The following is a 27,796-nucleotide window of genomic DNA, read 5'->3' as shown; positions in this document are numbered from 1 at the left end:
ACACACACACACACACACACACACACACACACACACACACACACACACACACACACAAGCCTTTGCTCTTTCTCAAAGCTGCTCCGCCAAAGTCAAAGTGAAGCTGTAGTGAAACCATGAAGTGGATTCTTACAGGAGTGGAGTGTCTGACGGTTACTACACCCATAGTACTGCTTTCATTCATGTTCTTACAAATGCTGCACTTTGTTTTCCCACGCATCGGTTTCATGTACAGAGAAGTGATACCACAGTGGTACATGTATCACCAGCACAGCTTTCTATACGTACCTGTGTGGACCTTTGCATCATCTGCTCTCCCGGATGGAAATAAAGAAAAAGTGTCTCTTTATTCATTTTATTCTATTTTTTTGGAATTTGAATGACAACTGTTGTTTTACAACACTCTATCACACAGACACAGTGCTGTTTTCAAAAAACATCCAATGATCCTGCAGCCTAAACAAAAGGACATGTGTAAGAGGCTGTAAGTAACGCCACATCTAGGGCTCATAAAGGGCACTGCCATGAATAGAATATTTTGAGGACTCATTCATCACAAAATGGACCCCATGACAAAAGAGTGAGTAATGCATGCAGTTGATATGTTAATTAATTCACCCCCCATTACAAGTTGGAGTGGAGTTAACAGTTAAAAGGGTTTTATGTTGCAAAAAAAGGCTGAACAAAATGTTAAAGAATGAAATGCTGAGGGGTCAGTCACTGATATGGTCTCATGTCCTTAAAGGTTTTTTTTTATAATCAACCAAGGGGTTGTGGACGTTTTCAAAAACCTTGCAACGGATGATTCATCTGTAACTTAATCATAAAGATAAAAAAATCCCTGGCTGTTTATGGAGGCTACTTTGTGGGTTACGCCTCAAATGCAGGTTTTTATTACGATGGCTCCTTTCCCAGCAGTAGCCCGGTTGAAGGCATAATGAAACCCTGATCCATTGATCCAGAGATCCAGGCTCCGGTAGGACTCTTGTGTTTTCCACGCCTCCCACTTTCACCCCCACTGTGGTGATTCTCCGGCTCACACATACACACACACACACACACGCACACACACACACACACACTTTGCCAGACTTCCAGGAGTTGGAGAGACTGATCGAAGACGGAACACCGACAGCGTTTTAAAAAAAAGAAAAGAAAAGAAAAGCCATATCCTCTTTCACGCATGGATATGTTTTCTTCTCTTGCGGGATTTCAAGGAGGTGCGATGGTTTGCGCGGCCAGAAATGTTTTCGGAGACTCGCACAGGAGAGAAAGAGCACACGTCCTCAACGCTGCAAAGTTGTAAAAGTAGTTTCCCTTGAAGTTTTTTTTTTTCCCTCCGCCACCAGTTCAGACTCCCGTGTTTCTCCAGCCTGCAGACCCACAGCCATCATGGCGAGGCGGACAGAGGGGAGATTCGTGGTTTTGACGCCGAATACGCGCGCTGCTTTCCGGGATAAACACCTTCGGTTTAACACGGGCTTGTTGGCTTTTTCGTGGAGCTTCGTTTTAATCTGCTCAGCTCTTTCTTGTGGATATTGCGGAGCTGAGTCGGAGTTTTCCATCCTGGAAGAAGCGCAAGTTTTGGCCGATCAAATGAAAAAGCTGTCCTCTCAGGAGCTGGGAGTCTTTACTATGCAGGTAAAAGAGAAAGAGGGTATTTTTTTTTTATTGCCGTTGAATTTGTTTTTGTGTGAAACTGTGAGGTATTCATGTGGCACTTCGAGCTGTAGCCGGTTTGAAACCCCCCCCAACCCACCCCCCCAAAAAAGTGGCTCAAACAGAGTTGGTGAAATACAGCTACACACTAAAACAATGTAATAATCACAAGGGGAAACTTTGTTGACAGAAATGTTGCAGTGTTACGAAACAATAAGCTCTTTAGTTGCCAGTGTTGCTCCGCTCTGTGTTGCAGTGCAACAACAGGCGCTTTGAAGTTAGGACGCGTTTATCTGGGACATCAACACGCTGGAGGTTCGGTGTTCCTGGGTAGCTTGTGTTTCACCTTTTATTTCCTTCCTCATCTGGTTTCTTTTTTTTCTAACCAAAGATCACATGTATCTTGACACACTGGATGTGTGCGCGTTTGCCTGTGTCCGCCGGACAGGCAAATGAAACACAAGGATAAACTGTCACCCACGATGATCATCATGAGCAGTCAGCCGTGAAGCAACATTTCATTGTACTTTCTATGAAAGGATCGGCCTCTATCCTTCCTAAATAGCACCAGCTTGATACAGTTAACTGTGAGGTGGAGGTCAGATGATTTATGCCTCGTTATAAAGACTGACACATGCCATTGTACGGGTAAAAAAAAAAAAAAAAGCAAGTGATAATTCAGCTGGGTAGTCTGCAGGAGGATCAGAGAAAATGTAGGTACATCGGTTTATGCGGTTAAATCCCTTTTTATTTGATTGCAGCCTGAAGTCCATTCAGAAAACCAGCTTTTGGACACAATGAGAACTGATGCTGTTTATGAATAAATGCAGACAATTAATCAGATTGAGTTTGCATAGCATGTGGACAGAGACATCAGCTGTGGTTTGATCAGATTTGATTACACCTAGCTGCAGCCAGCGTTTCCCTTGGTTAATTGTTAAGTTTGGTAAAATGTCAGAAAATGCCCTTCAGAAGTTCCCAGTTCTCATAAGGAGACACCTTCAAAATGCTTGTCATGTCCATCCATCAGTTTAAAACCCAAATGTATTCAGTTTACAAGTATGTCTATATAAAGGAGAAAAGGAGCAGATTTTTGAATCTGAGAAGATGGAGCCATTCTTCTTTTTTTGTCTTTGGCATTTTGTGCCTAACACATTAATTAATCATCAAATGATAGATTAATTTAGTTCATAGTTTCAGCTTCTACTGACATGATTTGTGTTTTTTATTTTGAAGTAACATGGTTCGTGGTTGTGTCATTTTTCTGCGTTGTTGGAGTCGTAGGGATCATTTTTTATGACCAGAAACCCCACATTTTGAAGAGCATATTCATATATTAAACACTGATTGATTATTGAGTGTTGAACTGAGATGTTTAGTTAATTAATTGATTAGTGGATCCACAAAAAGTGTCAGCAACAATTCAGTGAATATACCAAAAAAATACCACCTTTTGTAGCTTCTGAAATGTAGATATTTCCTTTATACATCCACTATGAAAACCTAGCAGAAACACCTCTCTGCCACGTCCGTCTGTGTCGAGCTGCACCGAGTCACCAAATGGCAGAAGGCGCAGGGTGCAGCAGTGCTGGGTGCTGCTGGGTGTGAGGGTTTTTTTTTTTTTTTTGCACTTCAGAGGCAGAGGAGCTCACAGGCCCTGAACACAGAGGCGAGGCAGCAGGGGGGCCCCAGCCCCAAATGGTGTTTCATCTTCTCTGCTTCCACACAGAGCCGCCTTCATCCCAGCTCTGGGAGGCGGCTTTGAGGGCTTCCTCTGATCCCCATGGATCCGCCTTTGTCACCACTCGTGACCTGAGCTTCGGTTTATCCTCAGTTTCTGTCTTTTTCCTCCTCTCCCCATTTTGTTGCTGTTGTATGCACAAAACATTGATCACTCCCCTTTAAATTTCAGTGTTCTTCTTTTCCTTCCATCTCTGCCATTTTTTCTTTTTCTTTTCTCTCCTCAGAGAAAAATTCTTCTATCAGCTTCAAAGATGCAATTAATGCAAAACAATTACGGCTTTTGTCACTCTCACTTAATATTTCATGACTCATTTAAATTTTATATTGCCCTGTCAAATCATCATGAAAAAACATGCATTCGGCATCATTCCTCTGTATCGTGGGAAAACAGGTTTGAGACGATCGTGTTGTTGTACAAGCTGTGAAAATCTGACTTGGCAAGAAGCTAATGAGAGTTTGATAGAAACGGTGCATTTCATGGATTTGTGAAGGCGGTTTTCCTCGAATGTAAGAGACGTGCATCCAGTGAAAACAGCCTGCATCTGCCCGTGAAAACAACTGCAGGAATCTGTCTGCCATGCTGGCTGTGCGGACACCTGCTCTGCTGCTCATATGTGGCCTGACTCTCAGACTGCAGGTGTGTCAGTTGAACTGGATTTCACTTTATCTTTCTGTCTCTTTGGCATTTCCATTTTTTCCCTGTGCAGTGCTGGAGGCTGATTTGGAGGCGATTTTTCCACAGTGTTTTGTTTGTTTTTTTTTTTCTCCACATGTTTTTATCCAAACAGAATCATTGACTTTCAGCTGACATTCTTTATCTCTTAGTGCTGTACTGTTTCAGATGAGATCTGAAGGTTTTTCCTATTAAGTGAACATCCCAGCATCTCCATTTAAACTGTAATTCTAACCCTCTCCACTCCACCCCTCATTCTCTGGCAGATGTGTAATTTGAGGCTCGCCTTGTCAGTGCTTCACTGAGTCACTGGGTCAGCCTTGTTCAATCTGTCATTGAGTTACTCAATTATCAGGGGACATAAGGGTGTACAGTTGACACTTTGTTTAAGTTGATAGGTCAACTTTTCAAAGCTTTCAGCGTAGTATGTGTTTTCTCAGCTTAATATTTTAAAAGCTTTTTTTTTTTCTTTTTTTAAAGACACACTTCTGCTACAGTTGTCTACAATTCATTTAAATCTGATTATGGATTAACTGTAAAGGGTACAGGTTCATAACAATAACACAGCATCGATATTTCAGAGCTGATTAGTCAATCAACATAAAAATAACTGGCTACCATGTTGATATCGGATTGGAGTCATTTTTAAGCATGGATGCCAAACATTTGCAGGTTCCAGCCTCTAAAATATGATGATTTGGTGCTTTTCTTTGTGTGGTATGAAAGTAAACGCTCATATCTGTGGGTGTGTGTTTGCTGTTGGTCAGGCAAAACAATGGTTAGTTGCAGCCCTTTCTTTTACAGTTGGTGTCTTTATCAGTGTATTCTGTAGCCTCTAGAACAATTATTTCAGCTGTTTACTACAGTGGTGATGTCAGTTCTGTTTCCATTATTCCATTATGTGGAAATATTCTACTTTCACATTATTTACAAATCACAATGTCCTTGTGTTTGATGTGTTATCTACTTGAAAAGGCTTCAGTGTAGCTTTTGTTGAGCTGCTGCTAATTCACACTATTTGTTGTATCTTTGATTCGTCGGTGTCTGGCTTTCTCTCTCAGACCTCTCTCTGTTTAATCTTCCGCTCCCAGAAACTATGTCTTATCTTTCAGAAAGATTTATGACACTGATTTCTTGTGTGCAACTCCTCTGTCTGGTTGTTGTGAAAGTAGACTTCTCTGATATGTAACTAATGAGCGTTCCATGACAGATTTTCTGTGGCTTAAAGCAGGAGGTTTTACATGGCAATCTGGATTTAGGCTTGGGTCTAAATATGAAATTCAACCTCCTTTCCCTTTTCCGTGTTATTAAAAAAAAAAACAAAAAAAAACGTGGTGCCTGGTGCTACTCTTGTCACGTGGGCGCCCGCCAGAGCCAGGACCACGGTACATGTTCCCACCTACAGCTACAGCAACATGGGCTCCATCACTGTTGGAAACTTCATCGTAAAGGCATGCATAGATTGTGAAGCCAAGGAGAGATCACTCATCACTGTGTCAAAAGTCCAAGACCCAATTGCTTTTACTGAGAGGGTATTTACGCCTTATTACGCTGATTATTTATGCAGGAAATTTCACTGTGTTAGTTTTAAGGGTCATAATCCAAAGAGAAGTGTGGTTTGTTATTGAGGCCAGCTCGTCCTGTATCCCCGGCCCCCTAATTGAATATTGATAGTAATTTGAGGGCAGTGGAGGTTTGTGCAGGAAAAGGGAAAATTGGGGGCAGCTCTGGCGCTGTCATTAGCCTGTGATTTTCTGGTTTGGGTTTGGTCCAAGGGCAACAGAGCCCAGATTCCTGCTTTGTTGTTTTCTTTCACTTGGACCAGACAATTTGATTAGGTTTGTTTTACCATGTATGAATGTCTTCCTTCGTTCCACCTGCCTTTATTTGAATCTCTCTCCTTTGTCTGTCTCTGGGGTGCGTTCGCTGCGTTTCTTCTCTTTTCCTTGCTTTATGTTGAATCCATTGCAGAGACGGGCAGATAGGGAGGAGGGGGGTTTGAGGATGTGCAGCGGGACATCAGGATTCCTGCTAGGTTCTCTGCAGCACAGCTTCAAAGTCTTCTTGCCTCTTACTGCATTGCCTACATGGCTGTGTGCTCAAACAGTCAAGGTTACTCTGAGCCTCGCAGGCCCTCTGCTACATGTGGGACTATAACTATCTCTCTCTCATCCTCTCTTTTCACTTAGAGTCTGTGTTTCTCTTTGTTTTGCGCCATTGCAAATGTCCAATTATTTTCAATTAATAATTATAAGCTAATAATCTAATCTGCCATGTTATAGCTTTCCATGCAGGGCTGGTAGATGTTGACTGCATGTTCAATTGAATATGTAATAGTATATATAACACAGGCTTTATGAAAGAAGAGGACATGTATAACATTTTTTCTTCACAAAAACACTCATCCAAAGGGCAAACGAACACTTGTGTGTCAAATATATCTCTAAGCACATTCTTGAACTTGTCTTGTTGAGGATATAATGGAGCTCTTTTTGTTCCCCTTCCCTCAGGGCACAGAGGTTACATAATATAACCAACTATTTCCAGTTGGTGCCCTGTTGCAAATGACAGAATATGGGAACTTACCAATGGCGGAGGATGGATACTGCTCCTTGTTATTTGTTACAATCCATGTATAAAGTGGGATACTGAGCTAAATTCTAAGGTTGCTGGTGAAGTACCTCTTTATTCCCTTTCACAACTTCACACAAGACCCTCAAGGTCTTATCACAGCTAAACCACAGAATCTAGGTTTTATAACATTTTGTGTTTTGTGGTCACATTCATTTAATAACGTTGCATTCAAGCGTCTTTGTAGCCAAGAAGTTTTTTCTGCTGAAAGGGATACTGTAGTTTTCCTGTCTGATTCTAGTAACCCGTGTTCACCTTTTAATACCTAAGGTAGGTGTTCGAAAGACTGTACGAAAAGTTATAGAGGTAATTGTGTGGAAGAAGAGCTTGATAAGTTCAAACGCTGCATAGTCTCTCACCTCCACACACCTGGCCGATAGCTGCGTTACGTGGGCATGGCATCATCGTTGGATTGATTCTTTCAGAAAGTAAAAAAAAAAAAAATAGTTGCTGATTGACGCAGTTTTGATGTTGGGAAGTTTTCGGACAATGTTAGACAGTCTGACAAACACTTAGTTTAAAGCATACTGATGTCTTTCGACAAGTAGTGAACCTTGTTTGGGATCAGACTTAGGAGCCATATTAGATACTATGCTTTAGCCGTTCACGCCAATGGCAAAATATTTTCCTCCTCCTCCACTAGCTGTCTGTGGAGGTTGCTGCTTGGATACGACCCATAGCAGCCTACCAGCGGCTGGCGCACTGGATCTTCATCGTCATGGTAACAATAATACGAACTTGATAAAGGTTGATGAACAGTCGCGGTTTGGTTAGGTTTAGGCTAAGATCATGGTTTGAGTTAAAAAAGTAAAGTACGTATTTCCTTACGGAGGAAAAAAAGCAACGGTCTCCCATGCGAAAGTCCTGTGTTTTGTCGACCCATCGATACACTCAAACTTCCTCCTACAGGTGTTTTGCATTTGTTGGTTTTGAGTCCAGCCATATATCTTGACGTACCTCAGTGGTTTATGAGCCCTTTGTGGCTATGCTCAACCCTCTGCACCTTTTTCTATTTTAACTGTTGCTTTTGGTCCAAACTGGTATTAACAGGAGGCTTTTTTTTTTTTTTTTTTTTACACTTACTTGCTTTCACGCTCAGTTATTGGATTCTTCGTCCCAAGTTGCTGCTGATACATGAAGAATTTATAACTCCATGTTTTTCTGTTCTGTTTGCGTGTGTCCTTTTTAGAGTTATGTCTTTTCATTTTTTGTTTTTATTCGAGCTGAATTAAAAATGAACGTGGTAACTGGGGTGATAAGTTGTTTGTATGTGACCTCCTTTCCAAACTAAACTTTTCTGTATTTTAAATGTTGCATTGTTACACTGAAATTAAGGATCTTATTTATTCATTAAAAAAAAACAGGCTCTCTGCCAACAGCTGCAAAGTCCCACAGCAACGTCTGCAGAGTTTTAAAACTTGGCATGACTTTCATATCAGTCTTTAAAATTCTTGGCCTGTTCAAAACCCAGGGAAACAGCCCAGTTCTGTCGACTGTTACCTTTATCTTCCCATCACAATGGAGGGGAGAACAGAGCAAAGGGCCACGTTTTCATTAAATGTAGGGCTGCTTGTATGTCTTGGCCTCAGTCCAACCGCCTTGCACCGCAGTGTCTCCAACCTCCAAACCGTACACACACCAGACACGGTGAAGTCCCCACACTTGTTGGACGAGACAGGGAATCAAGTGCTGCTGTCAGACAGAAACCTTGTTGCTTCTTAACTGAAGAAAGACAGCCTTATTTCCAATTTTTTTGTCTTAAATACTTGTGTGAATGAATGAAATGAATTCTTGCATGAGATCACTGGTTGGTTTCATGGGCTTTGCTATTAAAAAGTGTATAAAGTCTTATAATCATGATTGGTGAGTTTTTCACTCTGACTCTTGTCTTATTGCTGCCCTATTAGTTCAAGTTGTACATCGGGATGACTGAAGAATCCAGTAGAAAGATATTGGAACCCAAGAAAAGTTTGATTACTTATAATTGAAATTTTGTAAAATTACACCTATTCCTCATCCCTCATTAAAAAACCAAAATCAATCAATGTGCCTTTATTTTCCATTTCAAAACTTGGCCATACTCATTTTTAACATTTGCCAAATTGCCTCCACAGAGACCTGAACAGACGTCATGTATCGTCTTTCTTTGAATCTACCGACAGCCAACTGTTTCAGTTAACTTTGTGCTAGAAGTTTGCTGGAAGAAAGATATGGGGGGAGAAACATTTTGAGGGATATGTTGTTTTTTTTTTTTCTCTTCAGAGCTTTTGGACGACACGACTCCCATTCATTTCAATCAGATCCATTTTAATTTTTTTGCCAGTGTAAGTACAGCCTAGTGCACCGTCTCTTGGCTCCTGCTGGACTGTGGTCGGGATGGAGCATGAAACTGATGTTCTTCCCCTTCTGCACCAGCTGTTGTGGTTTAAATCTGTCTGTACTGTCGTGGCCAGATCATTTATCTGACCGCTTTTTGATCTGTTTCCCACATTTCTCAGTTGAAGTAGGCCTCCTCTCTGTTTGGCCTTGACTTAAATTGGTTTTGCAGTGTTTTTGCAGCTTCCTCAGCCTTTGCCTTTTTGTCTGCTTTTCCTTGCTCTCTATCTTTCCCTGCTCGTATCTCATACTGACCTGCCCTGAAATGCCAGGCTCCTCAGATGTTAAGAATCTAGACGGAACATTGCTATCTTAGTGCAATACAGTTAAACATGGTCTGATTAGGGAAAGTGCTTCTTCTTCTTTTTTTTTCCAGCTGCAAACATCCTGTCGTTATCAGTTTTACCTGAGATAAACATCAGGATGACACTCGCATGTGCGCATACATGCACGTGTCTACATCTGTGTATTGTATCATAATCATGCATAGAGCTGAATAATTGATTAGTTAGTAGTATTAATCAGTGCAACCGTTTGTGTGTTTCATAGCATTGTAAACTGAATATCTTTGAGTTGGAGACTGTTGGTCAGACAAAATAAGCAATTTGTAGATGGCTTGGGCTGACTAATTATCATCATTACCGATTAATCACAAGTTGTAATTATCTGTTTTGTGTCAAAAAATTGTGAAACATACCATCACATATTGAGATAGATATTCATTAAGATATACACTGTATGGTGACATAAGAACTGTTTCATCTTTCCAGCACTAATATTCTGTGTATTGAACTGAGCCTCGTTTATCTTCATACAGCTGAGCCCTCCAGGTTTTCAGTGAAAGTAGCTAACTCCGTCCTCTGCGTATTAAAGAGGAGAACTAATTAACTGGCAGTGTTTAATCAGCTCATTCTCCATTTTTAAAATGAATGATTCCCTCTTTCTCTATTACCTCTCTCACTCTTTATCTCCCTTTCACTATCACCCACTCTGCCTTGTCTTTCTTCACACAGGCTCACACTCTACTTCTTGCACACACTGGCACAGACACACACACCTTCAACACACACACACACACACACACTCACACTCACACACACACACACACACAAAGTGATAACAAATGCAACCAATGAGAGAGAGAAAAGGATCTTTATTAGTGATCCAGGCTTTGTGTTCTTCTTCTTTTTTGTCTCTCTCCAGATTCCTGCCAGTGTTACTTAGTTAGCTCCAACAGGGCTGACCTGGCAGTGTGAGCCAGGGGACCTCAGGCCACCCCTTAGCAAGTCAGTCCCTTTACTCGCCACAATGGGCCAGACTCAAAATGAACTTTCCCTGAAAGAGAGAGAGAGAGGGAGAGAGGGAAAGCAAAAAGGGGGGGAGGGTGCTTGTGGTGAAGGCAAGGGGGCAGTGAGCAAAATACCCATTTGGGAGGGCAAGGAGAGTTGAGGGACCAGCTCCCTCCCCCAGACACTATGCATTTGTAAGGCCCCCATCCCCCTCAGTATGCACACACACTCATGCAGAAGAGGCTTTGCATTCTCGATGAGGAGAGAGTTGGAGCTCCTACTGTGGAGAAGCAGATCAGACAGTTTTTCATGCCTCTTTTCTCTTTTCTCTCTCTGTTTATGCCTCTCTCTCAGAGCTCCGTGTTGCATACATAAACTCACAGTAAACCCAACCTTCAGTTACCGAGAAGCAATGTCTCGAATTTCCATCCAAGTTTATTTTCCTGTTTGCAGGATTTTTTTATTTGGATAGGTGCAGCCGTTTGGGTGAAGACCTGACTGTGCATATGTAACAGTAGGCTTTGGGGTTCTTCCTTGAGGCAAAGGGTGGTTAAGGGTGCAGGGAAAAATGCTAAATTTGGTGCAGGGGGTGGGAAGGACGGAAGAGTGGAAGAGACAATGTGCATCGGGGGAAGCCAAGAAATGGCAGGTTCTCAAACTGTGGAGTCTTGTACACACAAACACAAAACACAGCTACTGTCACAGCAGTTTGCATCTTTGTCTCTGATGGTGAGGACTTATATGACGCTTCTCTCACACTGCGGTCACAGGGTTGTGAGGGTCGGCTCAGTTAGTCAGTCACAAACATGAACTGCTTCAACACAGAAACCCTGTATCTCCAGAAGGTTGACTGTGAGTAGGAAATATTTGCACAAACTTCTCGGTCACTCTTCTGTCACCTCAGTGGCTGCTGAGATTTCAAGCTTTCTCAATAGGCAGTGGGGTCTGGCTCTGAGTATTTGCTGGGAAGTACCCCCAGGTGCTTCTCTAGTTCTTTTTACTTTCTGTGCTCTTTGAATTGTGGATTGGTTTCTCACAAATCAATGTGTGCACCGGTTTAAAGGTGCAGAGCTCTGGCAGCATGAATACTTATGAATGAGTCGGTGTGTTTGTTGGGCAGGTAGGTCTAAGTAATCTATGATGTAGCTAACATTAGCCACATAAGCTAGGAAGTGTAGTGTTGCAATTGTTTGCTCCCAATGCGGGCTTTTAGGGTATTACTTATAACCCCTTTACTAATGGTTACATCACTGACTGTGGTTTCATTGAGCTGCTTCCGGCTAATATTGTATGTAAACCATTTAACTTCAAGGAAGCTAAACAAAATTTTGGGTGAAGGAATAGTTTAACATTTTGGAAAATAAGCTTGCTCAGACTTGGATGAGAAAATTGATCGTGGGAGGCAGTTAGCCTTAGCACTTAGCTTAGCATAGACTGTAAGCAGGGGATAATTAGCCAGGCTTTGTTCAAAGTTCAAAAACACACCTAAACGCCAAACAATAATGGTAACAGTGTGTGGTTTTATGGAGGATTGCTTGCTTAAATTATGTCTCTCTCCCGTACTTATCCCTCTGCTCCTCCAGTTAAGCTAAGCTAACTGTCTTCCGACTCCAGCTTCATTCTTTAACACAGGGAGGGGGTAGTCAGTCTTTTAACTCTCAGCTAGAGAGCAAACTGCTATTTCCTTAAATGTCAAAGAATACCTTACGCGTTGTGGTTATAGTTCTATTTTTGTTGCAGCTGCAGCTCTTTTACTGTCTTGGTCTGATATTATAACTTTCATGTATGGTTTTTGTTGGATTCAACATTGCTGGAAAAGTTGAATTGAGAAATAAGTGAAGGCTTAAAACCTTGCTCCAATGGGGTTTGCAAGTTCTGTGGTTTATATGCTTTCATATTAAGATGGTCTTACGGTATTGAAAGGGAGAAAAAAAGTGTCACAATGTGTTTTTCTTTTTCTTTTGTTTTCCTTCATGCCTTTAGGTCTCTTGAGCGGTCTGACAAGATGGTGTCTGCACTTTTGTTCCTAGTTTCTCCTTTGTCTGTCTTCTCCACCAGTGTCGTCTTCTCATCTCCTCTGCTACCCATTCCTATTTCTCGGTGTAATTGTGTCTGTGGGTGGTGGTATATGAAACTGTGTCCTGTGCCTTTTGTCTTCTGCTGTTTCGCCACCTTTTGAAGATGAGTCAGGAAGTGACCGGGGCTAATGAGATGAACTTTGGACTTTCTGCCTCTATCTCCGTAAGACAAGGCTGGTCGGAAGATGAAAAGAGATGCAGTGTTTTTATTCTCGCAGAGAAAATGGCAAGGGGGGAAAATGTGATACAGCTTGCTAATTAGGAGGCAAGGAGAAGTGTAAGAGCTTTGAGTGGGAGATGAAAAATGGGAAGACACTGAAATGACATTTTCGGCGCTTCAAACACATGTAAACACATAAAGTCACACTCTTACGCCATCTCTGTCTCTACCTATACACACACACACACACACACACCTCACATAAACACAGACACATATAAAGCTACATGCATGGAGTGTCTGCAGCTGTGTTTAGCTATCAGTGTCTCTGAGCTCAGTTATGTGTCTGCCAAATGAGTGGCTTATTTGATCTGGACTGACTCACAAGTAATGGAAGACGAGCCTTAGGACAAACCAAACAGGCTTTGTGTGTAACATGGAGACGGACGGTTTCTCCTGTTGGCATGTCAACATTAACCCAGATCACCAAAGAAAACAAAGAAAATCTGCTCTCTGTGTTTATTCAGAACTCCAGTATGTTTTTTTCACATAGTTATTTCAGTGCAGAGATTCACCTGCACCTCCAGTTTGTGGACATGGTGGATTTTTTTTTTTTTTTTTTTTTTTTTTTTTTTTTTTGCAACAGCTTAGCATTCGGCACTGTAGTGGAGATTTCCTTCCGACTGTGATGTCAGCCCAGCAGAGAACAGAGCTCATTTATGTAAGGCACAATAAACGAGCCCTCAGGTTTTTAACTTATTCAGCTCAGTGCCCAAATGATAACCATAATGTCTCACACTGGGTCCCGGACTCATAAAAACATATTGCTCTTGTTGCGTAGGGACCATCTTGAAATCATCTTGCAGCACATTTTACCTCTTGGCCACTTGTTTAAGAAACCTGCCAGTTTTCCTCTGATTTTTCTTTCTGGCTGCCTCTGTCTGTGTTCAGGTTCTCTTTGTGGCGTCTCCAGTTTAGTTTCTCTGCCAAGATACAAAAAAAAAAAAAAAATTGGTTGTTTGGTGACTGAGGCGGGTGGATTACCTTCTCTAAAACCAGTTGTCGTTAACATTTATTGATGCAATCTCAGTGTTTTTGCTTGAATCCCATGTCCATTTAAAATCAGATTTTCAGGAAAAAATCTTTCACACCAAGGACATTATTTGGGTTTTTTGGTTTCTCGCAGCAGCATCAGTTTGATTCGAACAATAAGACACCTGGGGAGTTAGCATTTACTGCTCTAGACAGACATCTGGTTGAAACAACCAATGGAAGAAAGCACCTAAAGAAACTTCATGAACAAACAGTTGAAGGAAAAACCCACAAGACAAACTGTTTTACTCCTCTGGTTCAGGAGATCATCGTAAGACATACTCTGGCAAACATTCATTCAACATCTGCTTAACCAACAGCATCTGCTCTCGACTCTTTTAGACTGACTCTTGACCCGAGTTCAAATTTCATCAGTTTCTGTCAGAAAAAAAGTGTTTGATTTTCTTGCAATGCAGAAACACCACAGAGAGACAAAAAATGTGGAGAACCATTCCAAAGAACTTCATTTTTTTTTTTGGGTGAGGATGACTTCCCTGTTGACCTGGTGTTGAATATCACCAGATCCTCCCTTTAATGTTTTTCTTCTGCAGACTCGGTAGGCTATGGAAAACAGAACTTCATGGAGGAACTATCAAGAAGAAAACCCCTTTGACAGTCTGTCTTTGTATTTGTGTGCATCTAAATTGACATCAGTACTTGCTTTCTACAAGAAACCTACATTATCATTCTCTCCAGTCTTATCCAGTCCGCTCCTATCATTCCAAACTTCTATCTCCCAGAATTTTTTTTTTCTTTCCAGACGGCCCGCTTGTTGCCAGGTTTGGCTGGCTGGTGCCATGCCAGCTTTTCTCAGTCTGTCTAGTCCAGGCGCTGGCACCATCAGCAAGCCAGGGTTTCTGCTGGCATCTCTTGGCAGCTGGCCAGGAGACAAACCCTTCTACAGATGCAACCTTTTCTGTGCATTTATTGGAACTTTTTTTGGGGAGTTATGATATTTAAGTAAATGTTACAGTCAGATTTGCAGTAAATGAGCTTTGGCGATGCTCCACATTAGGAGTTGGACAAAATTTTCCAGTGAAGGTCCTGACTGAAAAAAAAAGACAGTATAATCGTTTTCATACATGGAAGCTCCTGTTTCAGATTGTTGTGTTAACATTTCAGTCAGTGCTACTAACTTTAAGTTCATGCCCTTTATAAATTAGACAATGGTGCAAAGTAAGTAAGACAATGCTTATATCACTGAAGATGTGACGTCTTATGTAAGATAAAAAATAGCATATACAAGCCATTTACAGGCAGTTTTGAGCATTTTTCCACACTCGGTAGCTCCAAACAAATATCCCCCGTGGAAATCTTACAAATTTGATTTCACTGAAGCATCAGAAAGTATGATTTGTGCGGGTTTAGTGTGGTCCTGAGGGAAGAGGTTCTTGGATCAGTATTCTGCACTATTATCTCTGGCTCTTCCTCACATAACTACAGGAAGAACATTGGATCATGCTGCATGTGTTATGGAGTCATTAAATTAATAATAATCACAAAAACACACTAAGCATTAATCACTTGGTTGATAGAAAAATAGGACTTTAACTGTATTTAGAGGCAGACTCCTAAATCCAGTGGTATTTCAGGCTATGTCACAATCTGAGCAGTCCTTGAAGTGAAGCAGGCAGCAGCCTTAAATCTGCTCTGTTTTCAAGACTGCCAGTCAGAGGGGTGCAGCTGGTGATTGTGTGAACAAGGCAGATCTCTTACCTTTTCCGGAAACGTTAATCCGTCAGTGTTACTTGGTCTATGTGTGAAAGGGCTCTCAGACTGATACTGAGCTCTGTGGGAACAGGAACCATTGTGAATGTGTTCATTTTGTGTGTTGTGTGTGCTTGTGCCCACTTGTGTACAGGCAGGAGTGTGTTGATTTTCATTTCATTGCCTGTGTGTGTGTGTGTGTGTGTGTGTGTGTGTCAAATCAGGACTTTATGGTACTACTACTTGATTATTGTGTTATGCATTCTGTTATGCCCATCATAAATTCATATAAGCCAGAATTGTGGCACAGTGGTGCAGTGATGAGTATTGTTCCCTCACAGCAAAAAGGTTCTGAGTTCGGGGCCTTTCTTTGCGGAGTCTGCATGTTCTCTTCATGTCTGCATGCGTGGGTTTCCTGCTGCTATTCCGACATCTTCCCACCACAGAGGTTAATTGGCGACTCTCAATTGCCCGTAGGTGTGAATGTGAGCGTTAATGGTTGTTTGTGTAATATGTCAGCCTTGTAATAGACTGGCAACCCGTGTACCCCACGTCTCGCCCAATGTAAACTGGGATTGGCTCCATACCAAAGGATAAGTGGTATAGCTAATGGATGGATGGATAGGTAAGCCAGAACTTGAGTGCTGCCTATATAGCTTCAAAGTATACTATGGAAAAAAGTCCAAAAATGGGAGACCAACATTAACAACTTTCACAATCAAATCTGCAGACCTTCATTATGGTCTAGAACAAATCTCATAAATCATTGATAAAAATATGATCTATATAATGCTGGAGAAACACGAGTGAAGAGATTTAAATAGGTAAACAATCTTATCTTCTTTTCCAGGAATTTCAGTGAATGTTAGCAAACTAAAACACATTAAAAAAAAAGGGACGAACACTGCCTGTACACTGAAATATTGTGGGGTTATGTTGAGCCATGGAAAGTGAAACTCTCTTAAATCATCATAGTTTGTATACTACAAAAGAAAATTGGCAATTATATGAATATACTCTATACATATATATATAAATGACATGCTGTCACATCACCCTCCCTTAGAATGTGAATATGTGAATATTATTTTGGTGTTTAATGAGGTCCCAAACCAGGTGTTTTGATTGTCCGTTATAGCAGGAAAACCAACTGGAATATTCTTCTTTGAGAGGAGCTGTCATATGTCTCCTGCATACATCATAACAGAAACACGGCTCTCCCTCTCCACACATTCAGAACAGCAAAGCCACTCATCATTTACATACCAGAAACTTGTGACTGTCCTTGGGGAACACTCCCTCTCTCTCCTTCCTCTGTCTCTGTTGCTCTCTCTCCCTTTTGAAAGCATTCACACGTTAGCTTCTGCACACAGCAATGATCGACTCATGAATCTGAATAGGAGAGGTTTCCAAGGTTTAGACAGCATAAGAAAAAAAGAGACTGATGCATATTCAGCTGACATCCCCCATAGGCCTGCCTGCTGTCTAAGAGCTCGACTTGACACGTCTGTGAAATGCAAACACTGTGTGTGTGTTTGCCTGTGGTTTGCTTTAGTGTTGATGAATGTAAACTATATATTTAACTACATATTGTGCACATATGAGATATGTGTAAATAATGCCTTAGATTTGAATCCTAATCCCTTGTTAGTAAATATTTTTCTTAGCTCGTCCAGTAACGAAAGTTCTTATATGACTCCATGCTGAGACCCTGCACTTCATGCTGTGGTGCTTAATGAGGAAGGGAGATGACACTTACAACCAGGAGAATTTAAATTCAGCCTCTCTGCTGTTGGACTTTACTACAGACCTGTAGTTCCAGTGTTGTTGACAAGATTAACCTGGTTCATTCTTTTTCTTTCAATGTGATGTGTACGGCCTGTGTACATGCACCCACTGCAGAATAATCTGACCTTGCCATTTGTGTCTCTCAAATGATCATACAGACAACATCCTTGAAAACTCATATTTTTTGGATGCAGTGGGAAAATGTGGGCCTCTATAGCCTTGACAAGAAACAGGAATCTGCCAGTGGCTTCAGTTTCTCTTATATGATCCGGGTTGGAGTATTTTTTTTTCCTTGCGGGTGCTTGTGTTTTCCTTCTGAGTGCAGTAGCCCTTGCAGGGCAGTTGTGCTTACTCACATATGGCTCCACCCGCCCTCCAGGGATTTATTTTAACATATGTCACTTCGTAGTGTAACTTTGATTTAAAGAGACCTGAAATGTGCCTATATATTTAAAACATCCCTTCTAGCAGCGTTGTGCATCATATGGCTTCCCATAAGAGGTGCACGAGGGAGAAAAGTAAAGGAACCAACCTTGTCTCTTCAGTTAGCTAGCTTTCAACGTAGTTAGCTGCCATCTACAGTCACTAGACTTGAAATGTAGTTAATTAGACTGTAAATTCTGAGATAATTTTATTTACCTCAAATGAGGAGTGAATCAGGGTTTTATTCGAAACGGGACATTTTTAAAGACAAGCTTTTGGTTCTATTTCTCCTATTGCTAAGTGTATTTCATCATATTTAAAAGGCTGAAAGTCTTTTTATCCTTACTTTTGTTGTTGGTTGTTGATTGAAATACTGATTGTACCTCACCTCAGACAAAACCGAAAACAGATTTGGATACAGATAGTGATCTCTCTTTGTTTGCACTTCTGTTTTCTCCTCTGTCTTTTTTCCTCCCTGCCTTTCATCTCTCTAGAGACCGTCAACCCCAAGTACTTTTCTCAAACATGTCTCCAAATTTAGGCCTATCTGTTGGAGAAGTTTTGAGCGAGGAAGTTTATGAAAAGTCTCAGTCAGTATCCTCCTTTCCTTCATTCTTTATTTACCTTCCCACTTTTTTTTGTTCCTTTGCACCTCTTCCTTCTCTATATGTGTCTCTTGACTTCTGATACAGATTGTATTTGTGAGTTCCTCAACTGCATCTGCAGGATAGCACAGAGAAAAAGGAGATTTGTGTTTGTACATGTATTTTATGTGTGTACTTTGGCATTGTGGTTTCCTGCCGCAAGTTAGGGTCACAACTCATAAACTGTCCTCCTTTTAAATCACTTGTGAGAGAGAGAGAGAGAGAGAGAGACAGAGAGAGAGAGAGTGTAGTTGCAGAGCACTGGCGATGTTGACAGGTCAGGTGTCAAATTAGATGAAAAAACTTTTCAGTGTGTGATGTCTCAAGCTGTGTTATTTGATTTTGAATGCATGATGCACTTCATGTAAATGCGTCATTTTTATGCACGAGTCTATATGGAGCTGTACATGTGTGCAAAGCAAGGGCTGATGTTTTCCTCCCTTACCACAGCTCCCAGGTTGCCTCCCTCAGCACGTTGACCGGCCAACACAAATCCTGCATCTAGTTAATCATCATGTCATAACGCTGTGCTGTACTGCACTGTGTTACACTTTGGCCTGCTTTACTCCACTCAGTAATGACATTTTAGTAATGGTCACTAGTGTATTTTGAGAATTTGTTTTGCCATGTTGTCATTTAGGCTAAGTGTTATGGTAAACACATTTTGCCCTGGTCATATGTCTGGTTATATTTGTGAGTTTTGTGCCTTTCTGCATTTCTATCGACAGGCACAGAATTTTTGGGAGACCTTAGTATGAACTATTTTCTTCACAATTAAAAGATTTTGATGGCGAAGTCTCTAGATTATCCTGATTTACTGGATTCAGTTCACTTCCAGTATATGGAGGTGACTACAGTTGTCTCATATCTTAAGAACTTTAACTGAATCCGCAAAAGTGTTGGATCATATAGGATGCACTTGTACTGTAACTAAGCAACTGCAAAATCAGCTGTTTTCATTGCTTACCTAGCCTACTAGATGACATTAATTAATACCGTTAGCTGGAAAACTTGTCCATTCAGATATGACACTCAAAGCCTGGTGTTGATATTAATATTGTCTGGTGTTGAAACAGGAAGGGAACAACAGTAACAAAGTGCATTTTCTTCTTGGGGTTTAATAATTTTTGCCTTTGGCCACTCGGGGTTTGTTCAAAAAAAAAAAAAAGAAAAAAAAAAAGAAGCATCTGATGCAGGAGCTGATACAAGTATGATGTAACAAATGTAGCACCTGCAATGCCTCCAAACTCTTTTTGGATATAATTTTAAAATAGTAGGTTACATAGATTCTAGACATTTTTGAATTCATACTCAGTTCAGTGGAAATCATTTGTGTTCAAGGTACAGAAGGCTTATATAACAGTGCTGCATACTGAATTAGTTTTAGTTACCTGTACCAATAAACTGGCAACTGAGCATATGTGTAAGTAGTACCACTGTCACACGCAAACCATATGCAACATGGATAATGAACATGAATTAATGTTGTTATAGGCTGATTTCTCATGATTAGTGTAGGTGTAGTTCATTAGCTACGCATTATCACATCATTAGCTACATTAGCTGAACAATAGTGTTCACTGCCATATTAACTCTGAGATTTGACACGGGTTGGGGTTAATGTGTAATGTTGCATTGGGTATTTATTCCTCATTTAGGTGTCTTATGAAAGTTACTACAATCTAATCTTACTCGCATATCCCTGAGATATTTTCTTGTGTGTACGCTTGCCAACAAGGGTCAGCAGGACCACTCCGGGCTACGTTTAACTTGGCAAAGGGAAAACCAGTATCATATGTAGCGTAAGCCTCTGTGCAGAGCGACCCATGCCTTTATTAATCAGTGCGTGTAACTGGCCTAAGAGTACATGGAGTAGAACAAAGCACCCTGTCTATAGAGAGACCTTCTAACAGTGTCCAGACATGATCTCACATCATGCTCAGAAACCTGAGAAGGAGACCACCCCGGGAACACCCCCCCCCCCTCTTGTCCTGTGTCCTTTCTCTTCTTTATCTCTAACCCCATCTCTCTGTTCTGGTCGTCTGTCTGTTTTTTTTTTTTTTTCTGCTTCTCCCTCATGTTTACCTGTGTATAATATGCACACATGATATTGTTGTTCTATCCATTTCTGTCTTTTCCATCTTGATCTTTTTCCTCTGTGCCTCTGTATCCCTCAGTCTCCCCATTCCTTCCACAACCCACGTTTAAAAAATTCTTTGAACTGCTTGAAACTCAACTTTTATCTATTTTTTTTTTTTAAATGGCTGTTCAGAGAAGTATTTGAGTTAGAACTGGTATAAATTCAGCAAAACTGTGATCTGTAGGGTGCCTCTTGTATACACATATAGTGATGCTTGTAAACTGCAAGTAAAAGCCTTACAGATGAGTGCACAGCATAGGAATGTGAAGATAATCCAGGATAGTTTGTGCAGACAGAGCAGGCGCCCCATCTGAACATCTTTTCACTTGGCTGAGTGGGGGGCTGTCTTGGCAGGAAACGTATATCAAAGTTATAAATTTATTGGCACTGGGTGACGAGCCCTTTGCGCCGTGTCTCTCTTCCTCTGCGTTTTCTTTGACCCTGACTTACAGTTTATCAGTCTCAGTTCTTTCATACGCTCTTTCTGATCCTTTTGACATCTCTCAATCCAGCAAATGTAGGAGTATGAAGTTTTTTGCCTTGGCAGGGCGTACCACCAGGGTGTGACTGGGACTCTTGGTGCCAGAGGCTGCTGCCAGACTGGCATTGCGCCCTAGGGTGACTGAAGGTTAAGTGTTTTGGAGAATTTTGCTTGGTTTCCACCGCTGTGCTGCCTGTTTGCTTTAGTCGTGCCGTTTGTCATTCCACTCTAAGCATTTGGTCCTAAAAGGGGTAATCCTGACGAGTTTATTTTTTTTTGGTATATACTCCAGCTGTAAGACAAAACATAGAGAGGACGTTATCCCAACATGTTTTTGTAATTAAGTAATTTTCCGTTTCTCAGTTCTGTTACTCTCTGCTTTCTTTGAGTAAGAAGAAGCAAAGTACTGCATTTAAAAATTCATCCAGAAGCAAAGTAGTGTCAGTATCCATTCCTATAGGGTATCCACTTTAAATAGACCTATGACCCAACTATAGGTCTCAACCAGTAGTTAAAGGAATGAATGGCATACATTAGCCAACCAGGAGAGGCTGTTTTAGTTTTTTTTTTAGTTTTTTACGAACTCCCTCACCCCGATCCCCACCGCAATTTACTAGCATTTGTGTCATGAAGTTGTTCATATGAAAAGAGCAGAGCACTTGGATCCTGACTAACTGCCTTAGTCCCCAGTTATTTATGAGATTTTACACATCATCAGCTACGTTTTGTGCATGCCTGCATGGTGCTCAGTGGTTTAACTATGATCATTCTTTGGCCAGTCTCAGTCATGTTACGTGAACACAAACACCATCATTTATGGGCCTTTTGATATGGAGAAACATTTCAAAGCCCCTATAAAAACACAGCGTTTTCTCATTATCCCACATTCTTTTGTTGAACTAATTTGACCGCAGTGTGTGAGGTTTTGTTTTCGTCCTCTTTCACTCCTAGATTTTATCAGCTTAATGGAGGTGCTCAGGTATGCAGCTTTGATCTGTCTTTTGGAACGTTTTCACATTGGCTCCACTTTAACGGCAAGTTACTAGTCCCATAATGCACTGCTGGCCTGGTGGTACTGCTGCTACGGAGTGTGTGTGTTACTGCTTTCAGACTAAAACCTTATCCAAGATCAGTATGATTTCCTATTAGAACCTTGTGGTGTATATATTAATATATTCCTAACATCACACGTTTTTCAAGGGGTTGAGAAAGATGTGTAAACTACCACAAATTTTTTTTTCAAGTTTTTATACGTCTAATTAGTCAAGTATTATTAGTGCATGTTACTGTGGCCTGAGGCCTTGTTTTAATGACTCAACTGCTTTGACATTAAGGGCCTTGTGTGGAGAGGTAATAAGTTGGGCCCAATGCCTCTTACCACATTTACTTGACATATGTTCTTGCAGACACACCTCATAGGAACGAGGATAATCAGAGGTGTGACCTTTTGAAGCATGCATGCTAGGATATCACATTTATTTTTAAATTAAAACATTTAAAACAATTTAAGGCACATTGTCTTGGCCGTCTCCCTGTTTGCCTGCCCCCCTCCGTTTCCATCGTTTGATGCCGAGTGCTCATAACACTTATGCCATTGTTTCTTAACACTCAGGGGGAGAGAGAGAGAGAAACCTCATTTACATTCACTAAACTGCTAGATTATGTCTCTCAATTTCTTCCAAATGCTTCATTTTTGGACTGAAGCTAAGGCACGATTCAGATGGTTCATTACCATCCTTTGTCCCAGTAGGAGGGCTAAATGGGGAAACAATAAAACGTGTTTTGAGTATGTTTGATTCCATATAGTCGCCTTACTTAAAGGGGACCGCTTGTGCTTTTCCTTATTTTTGGTCATAAAAATGATGTTACAATGTTGGATTTCTATAGTAAATGTGCCCAAAGTTTCAAATAATGAGCTAAATATATGCCAAAGCAATCCCTGTGAGACAAACACAGTCTGCTCTAAACACTTGGTTTGTCAATGGTTTTTCCTACTTCTGTTTGACATCTGACGTCAGCAGATTTACTAATATGGTCATGTGCTTCAAGCACAGCTCGTTCTCCCAAAAACATGAGTACTTTTAAAGGCATTTAATGCACTCCAGCATGCAAATAACCAATGGTGCAGGTTTACTATACAGGCGTTTGGCGGCAGCAGAAAAACATTTTCCCAGCAATGTTACCTTTTGTATCTCCTGACAGCAGATGTTTTCCACATCAGTCAGCATTTTAGTGCATTTCCCACACGTACTAAGATAACTGAGATAAATAACGATTTCAAAAAATTGTTAATAATGCAAAGCTACTCTAGTGAAGTACCAGAATAACCATGTAGTGTAGAGCTAGAAATGAACATAATGGGTCCCCTTGAAGTTTTCTTTTTAAACGCCAATCTGTGTCTAGCGTTGGCTGCAGAACAGACGTTTGAACTTACAATTGCAAATTAATGAAAAATGGAAACAAAATGAAACAAAAGTACAAAATGAAAATCTTTGCTTTTGCCAGAGAAAAGCTGTTTAGTTGCAACAATAAAATTAAATTTATGTGTTATCCATGCCACCAGTACCTCTGATTGTACCATGTGTCTTTATTACTGTCAAATAAAGGCTGAAATGCCATTAGATATTCCAATTTTACATCTTTATTCACAGTCATAGCTTCAAATAAACATGAATCCTGGCTTTGCTGTGGAGACGTTACTATCAGACCCTGGTTCCTCTATCTGTCTCCTCTCTTTACTACTCGCGTCTGACCCCACCCCACTTTTCCACAGCCCCCCCACCCCACCTCCTTTGCTCCCATATTCTCTCCTCCACCCTCCATTCCCTCCTTTTTTTTTCTCTCACATGTGGAAAGCATTATATGCTGTCTGGTGGAGAGGGAGAGCAAACATCCCAGGCCGAGACTGAGAGCCTCTCGGGTAGGTGTAGGGGGCGGCGGGGAGGTTGTTGGGATCTGTGTGGTGGTGACTCTCTCTCTTTCTCTCTCTTGGCCCTGACGCTGTTTGGACAAAAGGGGGTCTTGTTATTTCAGAACCACAGCACCCGATAGTTGACTGGCTTCTCTCTCCCGCTGCATTGGACTGGATGAGACCTTGGTTGAAATGAGGGAGAGGGAGATAAAGAGACTCCAGTCGGAGCTCCTTGCTGACTGGTACATTTTGTGTGAATGATATTTATGGCATTTGTAGATGTGAGTTTGAAACACTTGCTGATCACAGTTGGTCACATATGGTCATACAACTTGCTCCATGGGATTGTGATGTGTTTTGGATATGTTTTTTGTTGGAGGATCTGTTTTGTTGAACCTTTTTTGAACAGTCTTGCCAACTCAATAGATCCAACAAAAAAATACCAAGAGAAATTGATTTTAACACTAAAATATGTGGAACCAATGAAGAAAAAACATGCAACCTCCCACTGTATGGGATAGACTTGCAAGACAAATGCTGATTAGACGATCAAAGAAAAGGAATAACCAGCTATTTTGATAATCAATTAATTGTTAAGTATGACAGTTTCAGGTCTCAAGTGTGATAATCTCATGCTTTTCTTGGTCTTTTATACACTCTATTTTATAGTCAATTTTACATTTTTGGATTCTGGATGTTTGATGACATGAACTTGTGCTGTAGGATGTTATGATGGACATTTAAAAAAAAAAAAAAAAAACCCAACATTTTCTGATGTTTTATAGACCAAAGTATTATTTGAGAAAATAATCAGCAGATTTATCAACAGGAAAAATAATTGTTATTTGCAACTTTAACGCAGAGCAAGAAGATCAAAGAGGAATTACTCAAAAGCCATACAGCTGCTGAACAAATCTTTCCATTGAACATTTGTGTTGTGTGTTCTTCAATCAAAGGATGTTGTTTTTATGGAATATTTCTGAAAACAGATTAATTTGAAACTCTCTTTCCTTGTTGCCTTATCTAGCAGCATTATCCAAACACATTGCTTTAATACACTGTTGAATATATTGTTGTTCTTAGTGAAGTTAACTAACTCCAGGTAAGGGTTAAATGCATGCTTCAAGTACTTCATCAGTAAGATGTCAAACCATTTTAGGAGCTGACTGGAATTGGACTGAAGGACTCTGGTGTAAATTGTTTAAAAACCATTGTTCTGTGTTGCTTTTTTTAGAAGTCCACACTGAAAAGCTATCATATGTGGTCAGTGTGACACATTTGTCCAGCGTCTTGGACAGATGTTGAACAGGTTCCCAGGCTTTACTTTATGTCCCGGAGCTGGATATCCTGACAGCAAGCTGAAACCACCACCACACCCTTGCTGCTTGGACCAAGACTCACTAAACTGCTATGCTGTGTCCACTTATTCAAAATTTCAGGCAGTCTTTTGGTCCGGCATTGATTTCCTCTTATTGATTATACTAGCAAGAAAATCTAGTCCATTATAAAGCTCTGACAAATCAGTGTGTATACATCGGAATTTGATATTACTACACCAGATTGTGTGATTGCTCACAGAAGAGTTAATGAGTGAATTTCAGCTCAGCATTCACAGTATGAGAGTGACAAAGTGAAAGTGAGGAAGTCATGATGGACATCAGGCTTAAAATGTGTGATCATTCAGTGTTTCTGTGAAGCACCCAGTGCACCCTGGGATTTAGACTTTGTGCTAAAAAAGGGATGAAAAAAGGGATGAAATGTTTTATCCAGTACAGCATTAAGTCAAATTACTATGACAACCAAGTTATATTTTTATGAAGACATAAAGGCTAAGAGTCATTCATGCATGTGGCAGCATTCCTCCACATTTTTGCCTCTTTTTTTTTTTTTCAAGTGCACATAAATGTCCATGAGCACACAAATGCATGTAGAGACGATTGAAAATGGAGCACAGTGAACCAGAGCTAACCAGGTTTTTTCTTTTTTCAATCCTTTGACTAGAAGGCTGTACACAAACACACACTCCTTACTCTGACACAGTGTGTGTGGGCTGAGGCTTTGGAGCTATTGCCTCAGGTTGTCCGTTAGTTAGATTCAAGCAAATTAAATTGACCTGCAGCACCCTCTAAATGCAGCAGCAAGCAGTTGGCAGACACTGACGGCCAGTCATTTAATTAGCCAACCTGCTCCAGTGGGTTGAAACGGAGACGCACTTAATTAGCAAGGGTTTGGCTTCTCTATGGCCATTATAGTGACATTTAGAGATTCAGATTTGACATGTCTCTTCCTGCTCAACCCCTCCTTCTTTTATTCCTTCTTTTTAATAGAGCCAAGGTCACGACCTCGATACATTTTGATACATTTCATAGAACTAAAGTATGCTTCTGAAATCTGCGCAGAATTTTCCATACTTTGTGCATTAATTAATGGGAAGGCTAGCTATTGATTTGCTTATACTATCAGTGAAATTAGTCGTTAAATGAAGATATGTCGAAAGTCTTTCTTTAATCCCCCAAGTCCCCCCCCCCCCGTGAGTTCTAGTTTATGATTGAAGTTTTTCTCTGTGTTGGAACTGCTGTGGTAACACACACCTGCTTTCTATCCAATGGATGCGAAATTGGAACAGACAATAAGGTGAAAACCAGGACACTAACTGGCACTCTTTTAGTTGTCATTTGGTTTTGATGTTCACCATTTTTAAGCTCAGACCATTGTTAAAATGTATAACACATGTTCACAAAATGTTCACACAACAAGATGTAAACATGAACAGTTAGTTATTTCCAGCTGAAACAATTAGTCGATGAATTGACAGAACAATAAGGGGCAACTATTATGATAATCAATTCATTGTTTCAGTCCTTTTTCAAGCAGAAATTGTGAAAAATGCCAAATATTTGCAGATTTCAGACTGTTCTTTGTCATCATTGCAAACTGAATATTTTAGGGGTTTGGGGATTTTGGGGCTTTTGGTGGAAAACAACAAGACATCTGAGGCTCCAAAGTTAATAGAACTGCCCAGTGAGAAGACTGGGGAGAATTGCATCTGTTATCTGCTTCATAACTGAGCTGAGGTTGTTATTAATGAGGTTGTTGTTATAATTGATAGGAAACACAGTGAAACCTTTTTAAAGTCGATGTGAGTTTTTACATTAGTGCACCAGGTTTATCCCCACATAGAAAAAAGAATGAATCCAGATGCTGTTTTTCTTCTGTTGCTCTGGACTGTATGTCATGGAGCTCTAAACTGCAGGTGCAATTATTTCAGACTTTTTTTTTGTTGTATTCTGAAAATACAAAAACTGTACACACACACACACACACACACACACACACACACACACACACACACACACACACACACACACACACACACTCACTCACTCACTCTCGCTCTCTCCCCTTGCTTTTCCACTCCCAGGTGCCTGTTTCCTGACTCTGCTTTGTAGCGAGAAAAAAATTGAGATGGGAGGGTAAAGCAAAGGATGGAGACATGGCGATGGGTCTAGGAAAAAGTACACACACACACACACACACACACACCCCCGTCAGAGGTGAAGCTCTGATGTGCGTATCCCTGAGTCCAGCCTTTTGTAGTGCAATGAGCGAAGAGTTGGCTGGGTTCAGGGTAGGGAGGGAGTGGGAGAGAAGGGGGGGGTATTGCACTGATGGAAGGAGAGAGGCTGAGCTGTATACCAGCAGCATGGAGGAAGCAGCAGTTACCGTCCCTTGGGCTTTAGGCTTTTATCTGTCAGTTGTATTGAAACCAATCTCTCAGGCTCTACAGCTCCAAAACACCTACGCTGCAGCCCAGTGTGTGTGTGTGTGTGTGTGTGTGTGTGTGTGTGTATATTTGAGAGAGAGAGAGACAGAGAGACACTCACATTCATTGAAATTTCCTACAATGAGATCAGCAGTGTGTGAGCTACATACACTTGTAATAGGCCTGTGCATGTTTCCTTATGCATAGCCCACATACTTATTTGATTCGCAGTTGGCAC

General features: G+C 40.9%; 1 protein-coding gene across 1 annotated transcript in view; it reads left to right on the top strand.

Annotated features, from left to right (window-relative positions):
• Positions 1-1,392: 1,392 nt before the first annotated feature.
• The window catches only part of cachd1 (cache domain containing 1), an 81,580-nt gene continuing 55,176 nt past the window's right edge, over positions 1,393-27,796 (top strand). Inside the window, exon 1 of the mRNA XM_022738330.1 lies at positions 1,393-1,641. Within this exon, the coding sequence (XP_022594051.1) occupies positions 1,393-1,641 (249 nt within the window). The remainder of the gene's footprint in view (positions 1,642-27,796) is intronic.

The sequence above is a fragment of the Seriola dumerili genome, unplaced genomic scaffold (assembly GCF_002260705.1).
Source record: "Seriola dumerili isolate Sdu_G_001 unplaced genomic scaffold, Sdu_1.0 BDQW01000002.1, whole genome shotgun sequence".
Classification (NCBI taxonomy): Eukaryota; Metazoa; Chordata; class Actinopteri; order Carangiformes; family Carangidae; genus Seriola; species Seriola dumerili.
This window is presented reverse-complemented; position numbering and strand designations above follow the sequence as displayed.